Below are 12527 nucleotides of genomic sequence, written 5' to 3' on the forward strand. Positions count from 1 at the left end.
GAGACTGAGACTGCGAGACTGAGAGAACGAGAGACGGAGAGAGAGAGACTGAGAGAGGGGAGAGAGAGAGAGAGAGAGAGAAGTCGATTTGGCGGACGTAATTAGCCGCTTCCGTCGTCCGGTCGGAGCGCGTAACTGGCGCGTCGAAAATTTCCCCGAGAAAATTACTGCGATCGCGGCGGCTGCTCCCGGCGGGTACGCCACGCCGTAAAATTTCACGGTATCGCACCGCGGAACAATATCCCGATATTCCCCGCTTTCGAAGCCGCGTCGCGGATACGACGCCCCGAGGGCTTTTTCTCGTGGTTACTTTTGTTCTACGACTAGGGGTACCCCGCCGATCCCCCCCCGACGTCTCCGTTACGCGCTCCCCCGATAGTCGAAAACGTCAACGCGCGCATGCATGTAATGCGCGCGATGCGCGCATAACGCGGACGTAACGCCGGGGCGAACGACGCAATCAATATATAACGAGGCAAACGCAACGTGGAAAATAGACGTGTAAATTATGCGCGCCGGAAAATTATATTCGCCGTTCTGCTAATGCGAGAGAGAGGTATAATTCCTCCGCGCGCATGTATCGGCGATATATAATAGATATAATAGATATCGTTATGTCGGACGCGCAGATTGCATAATAGATTGCGTTTTTCTTTTCCGAGAAAATTCCGTGCGACGTGATTAAGCGAGAAAATGTGAGGATCGAACGTAATCGGGCGGTATTTTGGCGCGATCGCGCTAGAAATCTTAGGGAAAAATTATAAAATTTCACACGGCACGTCGTATCGCGGACGGTATTCCCAATATTCTCCGTTCCGCAGCACATCGCTGATACGATACCGCGGGGGCTTCCGTTACTGTTATTCTCGGCTGCTGGCAGTCGTTTGAGTTCACTACCGTGAATAAACACAGGTCTTTTCAGCCGAGAATTTCGAGCCTTTACACTCTTAATACAAGCGCCTTACCGATAACGCCGGAACGTTACGTTCCTCGTTTTATGCGAATTTGTCCCACATAAAGGAAAACGTAGATCGCTTTGCGTAGATTACGTCACCTTGGAGGTTTTGCAAACGTTTTTAGTTAATTGGTGTTTACTTTCAAATCGCAACGTGCGTTACGAGATTGTCAATTTGCGAGATGGTGCAACGGTGGCAAGACACCGACTGGTAGAGGCCGCCGTACGCCAGCGACGGGATTTCTCCGGGTAAACACCCAAATTGTCTACAACGGGGACCAAGTAATATTCCTGACAGTACGATCTAAAATGTTAATTTGCCGAATAGTCGCGCGAAACGGACGAAGAATCTAATTCACGGTATAGCCGAGTGCAAATTAACGACGCCGTTCAGCGTTCTATTCGAGAATAGGATTAACGAAATACTTAATGCAATCGCGCTCAATCTTCATTTAGTCGCGCATTCACGAAAACGAAATTAAGTCTTATGCAAGAATAACGTCTATCATTGTCAGAGGGGATAATTAATTTCCCCGCTTTGACGCTTGAAATCACCGCTGTTCTCCAGATAACAAGAGGGGTCTCGACGGCGGAATTTCATGAATCTGTGTCTAAATAGAATTTCTCATTCGTACTTTCTCCCATGGCGGACCGGGCTTACCAATGTATGTAAACGCCCCAACTTGTAATTCGATAAGCTCGGATATTAATTTCTTGAACGCTTCAACTTCAACCGGTTAGCAGCGTTTCAAGAGTCAATGGACGCGAGTTTCCTCAAAAACTTGGCAAAAAGTAACAGAGGATGGAATATTGTATAAGTAGTTTATTTATTTTCCGTACATGACTCCATACGCCTGCGTCAATTTTTAACATTTTGATTAACGAAGAAAACGACGCTCTCCTAGAATATCACAGTTAGAGGAAAATTAAGCGTGTCGAAATGGAAATTTCTTTATGACAAACGTCGCGTTAGAAAAGTTGCTTAAGTAGAGAGCACTTTTCAAATGTATAGACCGGTAAATAATCAATTATTAGTTGCGCGAGAACGGCACTCCGGGATCGTTCGCTGTCGCGTCGCGAATTCCAAGTTCTTCGCAGCCGACATTTCGGCGCCGTGACGATGCAAGGATTACCCTCGAGGGGCCGACGAGCGCGCGCTTACCACGTGTATAAGAGTCGTCAAATTATTCTGGACGTGCTCGTCGCCACCTGACGGCGGGGAACTCTCTTTGGGATATATCGTGGTTTGTTTACCCGAAACTACTGTCCCAGGCCGCGCCGCCCGGAGATCCGTCTCTGTCACTTCGTATACAAAGGACTTGGAGAACGGCGTTGGCGAACGACGACGGGATAAGGGGAGTCCGGCGACGGAAGAGTGTCATATAACGACAGCTTATTTCGCACGGCGCGCTTCGGACGTCGATGACCAGGGTGACCGATAGATAGACGGCGAACGGGCAAAGCGGGGGGGGGGGGCGGGGGTGAAAGACCGAGCCTCGAGGTTCATCGAGCGATCGAATCGCCTACTTCCGCCAACTCGCCGGATCGCTGGCAGTTTATTTCCGCCCGACGTGGAATCGAGAGTCGATGGGCTCGAGGGGCGCGTTGTCCTAACGATGTGATTTATCGTCGTCTACGAGCCCTGACAGGTCCCCGTCATCGTCGGTACACAGACAGCGGGACGGCCACGTCGATTTCTAGCTTATCGCGCAGCCGGTGGCGATAAGCGGCTTACTGGAAGTCTGTCGAAGAGCAAACCGTTGGTCGGAGGCGTCGTTGAAGTAGCGCAAACAACGGAAGTCGCGCGGCTTAAGGACCAAGCTGCAGCGGCTGCGTCGCTCGGTGATCAGACGCGCGATCTATGTGCGCGTGTAATATAAAGTCGGAGATCGGACGCCTCCGAGCAAGATTATTAGACACAGATTGTCTCATCGATGACTTTTTAGGCGAAGGACGTATCGGCAAGAAGGGGGATCGACGTCACCGCGAATCCCAGCCGTAAACGTATAATATGTAGACTGCGCGTTTGGCTGAGGTAGTGTACAAACTTTAGAAAGAGACAACATACTTTGAGTGGTCGCCCTCTATTATTCCTCTTACTCTTCTGTTGCCCCCACTGTTTATTAGACAAATGAGGCGACCACTCGACTGTCGGCTGTCTCGTTCTAAAGTTTGTACATGTTCTCAGTACGGGAAAGGTTGGGAACGCGCAGTCTATTCTCGCTATGTCTATGATCCCAGCTGCTACCGCGTGGCGCCGAATGTAGCAAAGTAATCTATGGGTTTCTCTCTCTCTTTCGCGTGACGTCACGCGAAGAGTACTCTGGGGGAAAAAAAAGACAGCAACCCATTTTGGGGTCCACAATTAGTAATCGAATTATTTGGATTGTTCTACTCTGGGAAAAATTTTGACCATTTTTTTTGTAGTTCAACAACTTAACCGGTCAGTTCTTAAGTGAAAATTTTCTCTCTCTCTCTCTCTCTCTCTCTCTCTCTCTTTCTCTCTCGGAATTTTTGCTCGGTCCTTTCGCAACGTAAATCGCGAACTTTTGAAGAAGGGTTGCACTTTAGCACACGTCCGGCGATATTATCCGGCAATGCGATACTTTTCGCGCTGCGAGTCAATTTATCTATAATTGGACCGGGTTAATATTCTATGCGACTCGGCCGTTCGTATCACGTGCGAATATTACTGCGTGACGTTGTTAGTGAGTACCAATTTAGCCATCGGTCGGCGAACCAATTCACCAACCTGTCAAACTGTCAGCGTGGCGGGCACGCGAACGTCCAACGCGAGTGTCCGACGAATTCGTATACACCGAGCCAGCGCGCGCCCGCGACGTCGAGCGACGATGGACAATTTTTAGCCGCTTCGAAGGGACTCGTTAACTGAAATAAGTTCGAGTCGCGGAAAATGAAACGTCAGACCTGGTCCGGAGATAATTAATCTCCTCTTTAATACTTACTTCAACGCGCGACCAAATTGCGTTGATAAGCTAATGCTGGTCCAATTGCTAATGACGACCGGGATGTTCGGGGCGTGGGAGCGCGTAAATGAAAACAACAGCGGAGAATGTGCATATTAAACAACAAGATTTATTATCTATATATACAAACGTTTATATTTGACCATTTAATTAACCACGAAGCACGATAAAACATCCGTGTAGACAAAACATTTACGCTCCTGCAGACATTCGCGAGTAGTTTTACGGGAAGGCTTCCGACGAGAGACAGAGGTGACGGGAAGTCTTTTCTTATTCTTCTTTCAACGGCGGAAAATTATTGTCTCTGTACACGCGCATGATCGCGCCCTGGCGTTCCAAGTATCACGTTTCCCTTAGAACGAAGCTAACGAGACGCTATCTCTCTTACGGCTAGGTGAAAAACAAGAATAGGAATGTCGAATCGACGTGCCGGTCGGGAGGGTGAGGGTCCTTAACGGTATTTATTGTCTATTTACAAGCGTCGTTTAATCGCGTACGACGGTTTGGCGAGCATCGGAGGGTACTGACCCGGATAATCGGGCGCAAAGACGCTACCCCCGTCTATATACAACTCTCCTGTACACGCAGACTCCTCGTGTAGATATCGTGAGTGCGATGCACCGGCAGCGTGCTGGGCCGTAACGGGCTCAGGCTCTTGTCGGTCTTCTCCGCGTAGCCGTTCGGATAGATCCAGGAGTCCTTGGCGTGGAGCACCGACGAGGGCGACGGATAATCGAGGTCCTCGAGGCACCTGAAGTCCTTGGCTCTCTCGGACGGCTTGCTGGACGCGTAGCTCGGCTCGAAGATGTCCGGCCGTCTCTCGACGGTCTTGCTCGGTATCACGTCCGGGTCGTCGTCCGGCACGTCCGCGTTTATCTGCTCCTTCAAGTTGTCCCGGTGAGCCTCGTCCGTCGCCGGCGGCGCCGCCGCCCGGTCCTCCTTGCCCTCGTACTGCACCGGCTCCGCCGCCTGCGTCTTCGTCGTCTGCATCGGATGGTTTCGACGGTACAGGGTCAGCGTTATCCCGACGATCAGAATGCAAATGGCTGTTACACCGCCGGCGAAGAACGCCACCAGGAGGCTATAATCGGTCGTCTCGTCCGAGATCCCGCGACCTGCGGAGCGAACGTTAAGAGAATCGTCACTCACGTGAGAGAATCCGTATTGTGGTTTTTATTTTTTAGAAATTACAACTTTCATCGTAAAATATGTGTCGCTGGATTGTATATTAATAGCGTGACCCGTTTTTCCAAATGATAATCGAATAGCAGATAAATTTGCGAGACTATTAGGTTCCAAGCAAGATTTAAACGTAAAAGAATCGGCGTAATACGAAAGGAACTAGATCTCTGCCTCTCGATAAAATGTCGATATCTGTACGGGGAGAAAGAATTTTGCTGCCGTGGCAAAACCATCGCTGCTAGTGCGGCTGCTGGCTGCTGCTGCTGCACATTCGACGTGAGAGTGACCAATTTTACTAACCAATTATTTGATATTGCAGCAAAATCTGTGTTTCGTTGATAAAATAAAAAAGATCTTATTGCGTGCATGCGCGAGTAAATTTGTTCGCGGAAAACAAATTTACCGTTAAAGCAAATTTGATTTGCCACCAACACAAAATAGTCCGTTTCGAACGAACGCATTTCGCCGTTAATGTACATTCGATAGGTTTACGTTCTCTACATTTTACCAGAAGAAAGTCCCCTATTATGAGATAGGATCCTAATATGGGATAGCGAGTTTTCTGCTAAATAGGCGTCATCGGTTGGTTCCACCATGAATTTATTGTCCTTGGAGCGAAATCTGTTCAGCGGAAAATTCATTGTTAGGTCGTGTAATCGTTGCGAGAAAATTCTCTAAGTTGATTATCATCTTAAGACAGTGAACAGTTACTGATTTACAGTTATAAGTATACTGCTATTTTTAGTAGTATACTTATAACTGCAAAACAGTGACTATTCACTATTTTCAGATGATAATTCACTGATAGACTTTTACAGAGAAGATTTGTGTTGAAAACCTATCTCATAATAGATGACTTTCCTCCATTAATATGCGTCTCATAGTCTTACGCTCTCTACGTGCTCGGCATAATTAACGAACGCGAACATTAACACTCGCGATGATGCAAGAAGCATTTTATCGATCTTATCGCTGTTCACGCGTGTTAAAGTATGCACGGTTTATCGGTTTATCCGATGATGACGATACTCGCGAGATGAACACGGCGCGCGCATTATCGATCCGTACATACGAATGTCAAGTTAGTTTTGGACCATCGACAATGCGCGCACATCACAATTCGATAATTAAGCGGCAATCAGCCACATCGGATTAGTGCGCAACGACGGGAACGCGCGCGCGCGCGCTTGGGCGTTTTCTTTTTGGATTCCAGCAAATCGATTTCCATTAAACGGCAAATTTCGTATCGGCAATTTACGTCGCGGGAGACGTTTTATCCGCGCCCGCGCGCGGTGCATTACAGCTCTTTAACATTACATGAGACGAAAATCCATACGCGAAGGAAATCGTGGTGCAAATTTTAAAGGATAAAACTGGTAATAATTCCCGCGAGCTCTATTCTTAACGCCGCGAATGCGAGGAAGTAGACCGAATTAACTTGCGGAATCCGGAAAAATATCTTACATTAATTATCATACGTTTGCGCGATACCATTATAACCGCCTGCAACGTCGAATTCCGGATTTATCAAGGCGTTAGCGCGGGATATCGCGACATCTAATCCCGCTGGTTGCAGCACACTCGTCGCAGGATTAACGGCCGGCAGTTACGCGCAAAACGTGCGATTTCCTAACGTATATCCGTATATTCTCGACCCCGCAAAGAACATTCGTCCTCATCAGGATGGACATCCGAACTGATGGCGACATCAACAGCGGCGTCCGGCAGCGTCGTTCGTTCCAACGTGTCCGGTAAACGAGATCCGCTTTTTCCGTGTACTTATTGGATCACGGAGGAAACGCAGGCAGCTTTCGGTAGCAAAGATTAAGAGGAAGGCGGTGGATCGGGTCCGCGGACCGAGATGGCCAGGCTCTTTAGAATTCAGAAAACGCCTCGGTTCGTTAGCCAACGAACGCTCTCCTCACGTGTGTGTATGTACGTGTGTATATATATATATATATATGTTGTATAGGCACACATGCATATACACTGTGACACGAGCGTACACGATCGAGAACGGGAGGCGGACACGCGATTGTCTGAGTCCGTCATCCCGGGATCTCGAAAGCTCCTTTCCCACCCCGTGCGCGTTTCTCCATTGCTACACGTTAAGAGGGGGTATTTGCCACCCCTGCGGGAATAGGTAGAAGCTACTTGAACGGAGCCCGGCGCGCACTGTCTGAGGGAACGTTTGAGGGGCTTCGAGCGCTTCCCGATACGCGACGGTGGTGGTGATACGCAGCCGGGATTCGGGATGAGCTTCGCCGGTCGCGGGATGTGCGCGTGCACACGCGTGCGTGCATGTGTGTACGCGCAGACTGGGACGACGGTATATACGGTTGCCACACACCCGCGTTACCACACGGCGGAACCGCGTGCGAGAGCCGGCATGAATAACCCATGAGGATGGAAATTAAAGACGATAAATGCAGCTGAAATGAGGTAGCGGCGAGGAAAGAGACTTGGGCTTTATGGGATTTTAATTCAAGGCCCGCGCGGGACAGCCGCGGTGATACGCGGGCTGGCGGCGCGGCGCCGGTGACCGCGTTTTCTCAAAAGCGCCACCGAAATTCCTGTAATTACATCGGCAAGTTTTGACGGAAGTCGTTGATTAGTAATGTCAGCGCTGCAACTTGGCGCCGCTCTCCCGTCGATACAGATTAATATTTGATCAGTCCGACATGTCTCGTACTTGATTACAGAAATGTCACGACAAGCCCTTGATTCCGACTGCCGAATTCGAAATAGAATTTAATCGATGTTAGGATTTGGAAGGCTTTGCCGCCAAGATCGATGAACCAACCTAGCGAAGCGTTTAAATATTCCATCGCTGTAAATACATCACGATCTAACAATAAGTAGCCTAAATGTGTAAAGGTGCGTTGAAACAGTCAGCAAGAAAATACGTAAGACTGTATAAAGTAGAACTGTAAATGGAACTGTAAAACAGAACTGTGAGGTAAAACTAAAAAGAAGTGGAACCATAAAAATTTGAAGAAAGAATTTACGAAACTGTAACCAAACGGACAACCGCGGATGGGTCGTCGAACTGTAAATGGAAATAGAACTTTAAAAATTATATTCATAAAGGTGTAGAGATTTATCTGTGCAGTTGAGAGCCGCGACGTGTTAACGAGCAAGTTCCTTTGACCTGGAATTAAAAATATCCTAAGGTTGAGCAAAATGCGCATACAATTTCGCCGAAAGACGAACAAGCGCGTTTACGACGTGTATACTTAACTCAGTCGTGCAATTCGGTCCAATTAAGAGCCCCAGCTCTGAGCTGAACGTTTCGGGATTCTTTCCATAACGGTCGTTAGCGCTTTATTAACTCACCTCATTATTATTTTGCCCTCTACCATTAAGATTACGTAATGAAAGTAGGAGGGTTAATCACGAAGGGCAAACACTATCGACATAATACAATCTGCATACATTAAGACCGATAATAATAACTGGAAATTACACGCGGGAAAGATACAGCGAAGGTATTTCCCAAGAATAAACTCTCTCGAGACGGTTTCGTAATCTCGGGCACGGTTTCGTCGGGATTGTGAATTTCGCCGGTGAAGGTTTATTCGTATCATCGCGCGGCGAACATTCGTTTAATCAGCTCGACCGTTCTACGTAATTGCCGAAGCATGTAAAGCCCGTCCGTGAACCGTTTTCCGTGGCCGGACGACGAGAGATCGCGGGGTACGAAACGGCTACTTCGGAATAACAGTATCGTTAGAATCTCAAGAGGCGCTTTAAAAAACTCACCGGTCGTGTACATCGCTACTCCTTTGAGCGTGACCGGCTCCAGAACAACGGGATCGCTCCGGCCCTTCGCGTTGACGGCGTAAAGATGAAGCCTGTAATTCCGTCCCGGCTCTAAGCCGGAGACTTCGAAAACTGGGCCGGATGAGCCGGATCGGTCGGTGTGGTTCAGGTAGATGGTATTGACATGATAAACGTTCTCCTCGCTGTAGACCTCTAGCTCGTAATTAGTCAAGGGCAAACCACCATCGAATCCCTCGGAGCATCTGACGATCAGCGAGTCCGAGTCCCTCGAGTCGGTGGCTTTAAAGTCTTCGTGACCTGTTTCACACGGACGCACACATATCGGGGCGGTTAAGCTCCCTCCCGGAGGAAGAAAAACACTCGGACTCGCTAGACCTAATTGCTTCCCGGCGCGAGCGTCATCGCGGCAGAGCACACTCGATAGCGTCGATTACGGGGGGGGGGGGGGAGGCCAGACCGAATTAATTGGATAATAGTCTCAGCTAGACTTGCATAATAAGTATACAGTATATATACCGGGAGACTGTAATTGGCGCGCAGTGCAGATCGAAAATTACTATAACTATAAATCCTCAATCGCGATCATAAATCTGGACGAATGTGAAAGCCGACTTTTAAAATGAATTATGCAGCGAGCGCTGCATTATTTGCCAGAAACCGAATCTTCGTTGAATCAAAATGAGAACAAATAAAATATCTTTCCGCTTTTTATTCATCTTACCCGGAGAAATTAAAGGGGTAGTAAAACGTTCTTTAAACGTTTAAATAACGATTGTGCCGTGAAGCCTCGCGTCAATTATCTATTATCGAATTACGGGGGAAAAAGATGATCCCATTCTCGAGCATTGATGATCGATAAAAACTAATTTCACGGGCGTTTTCACGGTTATCGTGTCTTTCGAGGGGAAACAAGGAAACAAGCTGTTGAGCGCAACAAGGGCATCGACCGTAAGGTGTCAGCCACGATGATGGCCGGGTGTAATGGCGCAGTTAGCAGGTCGTTGCGAGGGTTCCCTGGGAACCCTCCTCGCTTACCCATTCGGTACGCGTAGGGTCCGGTCGACTGGAGGGCCGTACAGTTCTGCAAGGGGTAGGGCTTCCCGGCGACGATGATCTGAAAGAGACAGGGCGTCCTCTGCATCCCTATCCGATTCCTCGCCCAGCAGGCGACCGTGCCGTAATCCATGTCGTTCTCCGGCGTGTAATTCAGTCTGGAGCCGTGCCAGTGGCTCGTGATCAGGCTGAGCGGTTTGACCTGCGCGTACTTGGCGGCCGGCACGCTCATCAGCTCCCCGGAGTTGTTGAACGTCCAGTGGAAGGTCGTGGGCGGCGGTTTCGACTGTACACCGCAGACCAGCGAGATCGTTTCGTGCTTCAAGGCGCCGACCACTTGGGTGGAAGAGCCGTCCTTGCAAATCGGTGCGTCTGAAAATACGAGGGCGCCGGCTGGTGGATTCAATTTACCGCGGTGCACGCTCCCGCGCTCGTGAACCGTCACGGTGGGAAAAATAAGGGCCGACCGTGAGCCGCGGCGGCGGTTTTCGATTTCCATTCCTCACGACGGACGTCGATAATTGACGCTTCTATGTAAACGCGGGATTTACCAGCGCCGACTCAATGTTGCGACAGAAAAGTGAATGTATTAATAAAATTAGAATAACGACATTGTTATACCGGGAGGGCCCGAGAGATGATGAATGAAAAACACTTGGGCTGAATTTCTCGGCATCAGTCACGGGGATCGATCCGAGGGAAGGGAATGTACTCACACATTACTTCGAGGGTTACCGGTCGACTCACGGATTTCCCTTCGACGTTAGCCGCCATGCAAGAATATTCCCCGGCGGAGCTTTTCGTCACGCTCTGCAATACCAGGGATTGCCCACCGGGAAGAATAATCCCCGCGGTGGCGTTCTGATGCAATTCTTTGCCGTCTTTGAACCAAAGTAGCTTGTAAGACTTTGGATTGGCTTGTACGTCGCACTCAAAGTAGACGTCGTCGCCCTCGTTTATATCGTTCGCCCTCAAACTGGAGCCCAGCTTGATGCTCACCACCGGCGCGTCTGAAAGTATCGGCGGCGAAAAACATCTCTCATTTATTTCTTATAATTTCGTGCGCGAGCGTAATTAGAAAATTCTCGTTGAAAGGAGAATGTTGGCAAGAGAAACGAAACACGAAAATCGGGAGATTTCAAATAATAATTCTAAATTGAATTTTCGGCCGATAAAGGTTCTACGATTCAAAGTAAGGATAGGCCACGGGAAAAGGAATATGTTAATAACTTACAGTACACCAATAAATGCCACTTGTCCTCCAAGCCACTGTTGGGCACCAGGGAATTTTCCACCCTGCACGTTAGAAATTTCCCATCGTCCTCGATGGTCGGCACGTAGCTCAGCACACTTCTCGTGATGTTCGGATTGTCTGCGAACTACGAAGAACTCAGAATCCACGCCATCGCGACGTAATAGCGACGTCCTCTACGTCGAATACGATAACCGTCCGGTCGCGGAAAATATACTCACAGTTCTAGCCATGTGATGGACCTGATGGGCCCCTTTGTACCAGGTGAACACCGCTGCCGGCTTCGAACCCGACGTTTCACACTCGATCTCGTAAGTTCTTAATGCCGATAAATGAAATCGCTTATTCGTGATGTTGACCACGAGCGGCTTCACTGCGATGAAAAATTATGCGCGATGAACTCGGTGTAAAATAATCCATCGTGATATTTGTATTTTCCACTCGGCGTTACGCGTCATCAATTTATTAATTTTAATACTAAGCCTCGGATGAAATTAATGCAGCGAGAGATAATTTCATTGAAAGTAAATACAACAATTATATACGCAATATATTTTTCAACTCCTTTCCAACTGAGTCCGACACAAGAAACAAAAACGACGGGGAAAAGACGAGAGGCAAGAATGTTGTTAATATAAAAATTTATCACCCGCAATTTATTTCTAAAAATTTCTAATATTTCCAATCAATATGGATGCCGAAATATCTCAATTACACTCACGGTTCATATCTATAATGACCTCGGAGGTCAGGGGCGTCATAAGCTGAGTATTGTTCGCCTCGCAAATTAGCCTCGCCCTCAGGAAGTCCCTGGTGATTCTCGGGATATCCAGCCGATTTATCGTTACGTCGTGCTTCTGCGTATACGTATCGTCCAGGACTTTGTTATTGAAATACCACGTGACCCTAGGTGGAGGTAAACCTCCGATCACCTCGCACAACAGGAACAGCTCGCTTCCCTCGGCAAACGTTTGCAGTATTTGAGCCAAAGTCCTTTTAGTGTTGATATATATCACCGGCTTTTTCGGCGGCACTGTCAGCAAATTGAATTCCGATCATAGAAATTTATTTCCGTGACATCGGCACGCGCCACGTGTCCGTTATATCGAATTACGTGCGCCATTTCCTTTGTCATCATTCCCTAATAAGAGATCGATTCCGTAAATCCATACCGACACCCGATCGCCACACCGCGATATAACAATAATGATTTAAACTATTTGAATACCTCTCGATAGGGAAATCGAAATCGAATCGAACGCGTTAAAATATCTGAATCCGCATAGACCGGGCAATGCTATCAAATTTCCGTATC

The 12527-nt window shown here is 48.3% G+C and overlaps 1 protein-coding gene across 1 annotated transcript in view; it reads right to left on the reverse strand.

The window, feature by feature from the left end:
• Positions 1 to 3971: 3971 nt before the first annotated feature.
• Positions 3972 to 12527, reverse strand: part of LOC105567725 (Down syndrome cell adhesion molecule-like) — a 37198-nt gene continuing 28642 nt past the window's right edge. Inside the window, exons 3-9 of the mRNA XM_012022819.1 lie at positions 11934 to 12245; positions 11434 to 11585; positions 11195 to 11339; positions 10677 to 10970; positions 9943 to 10332; positions 8887 to 9204; positions 3972 to 5057 (exon numbers count right to left, since the gene is read on the reverse strand). Coding sequence (XP_011878209.1) covers positions 4504 to 5057; positions 8887 to 9204; positions 9943 to 10332; positions 10677 to 10970; positions 11195 to 11339; positions 11434 to 11585; positions 11934 to 12245 — 2165 coding nt within the window. The 3' untranslated portion in view covers positions 3972 to 4503. The remainder of the gene's footprint in view (positions 5058 to 8886; positions 9205 to 9942; positions 10333 to 10676; positions 10971 to 11194; positions 11340 to 11433; positions 11586 to 11933; positions 12246 to 12527) is intronic.

Source organism: Vollenhovia emeryi, unplaced genomic scaffold (genome assembly GCF_000949405.1).
Source record: "Vollenhovia emeryi isolate VEMERY1.0 unplaced genomic scaffold, V.emery_V1.0 DF939135.1, whole genome shotgun sequence".
In the NCBI taxonomy this organism is placed as follows: Eukaryota; Metazoa; Arthropoda; class Insecta; order Hymenoptera; family Formicidae; genus Vollenhovia; species Vollenhovia emeryi.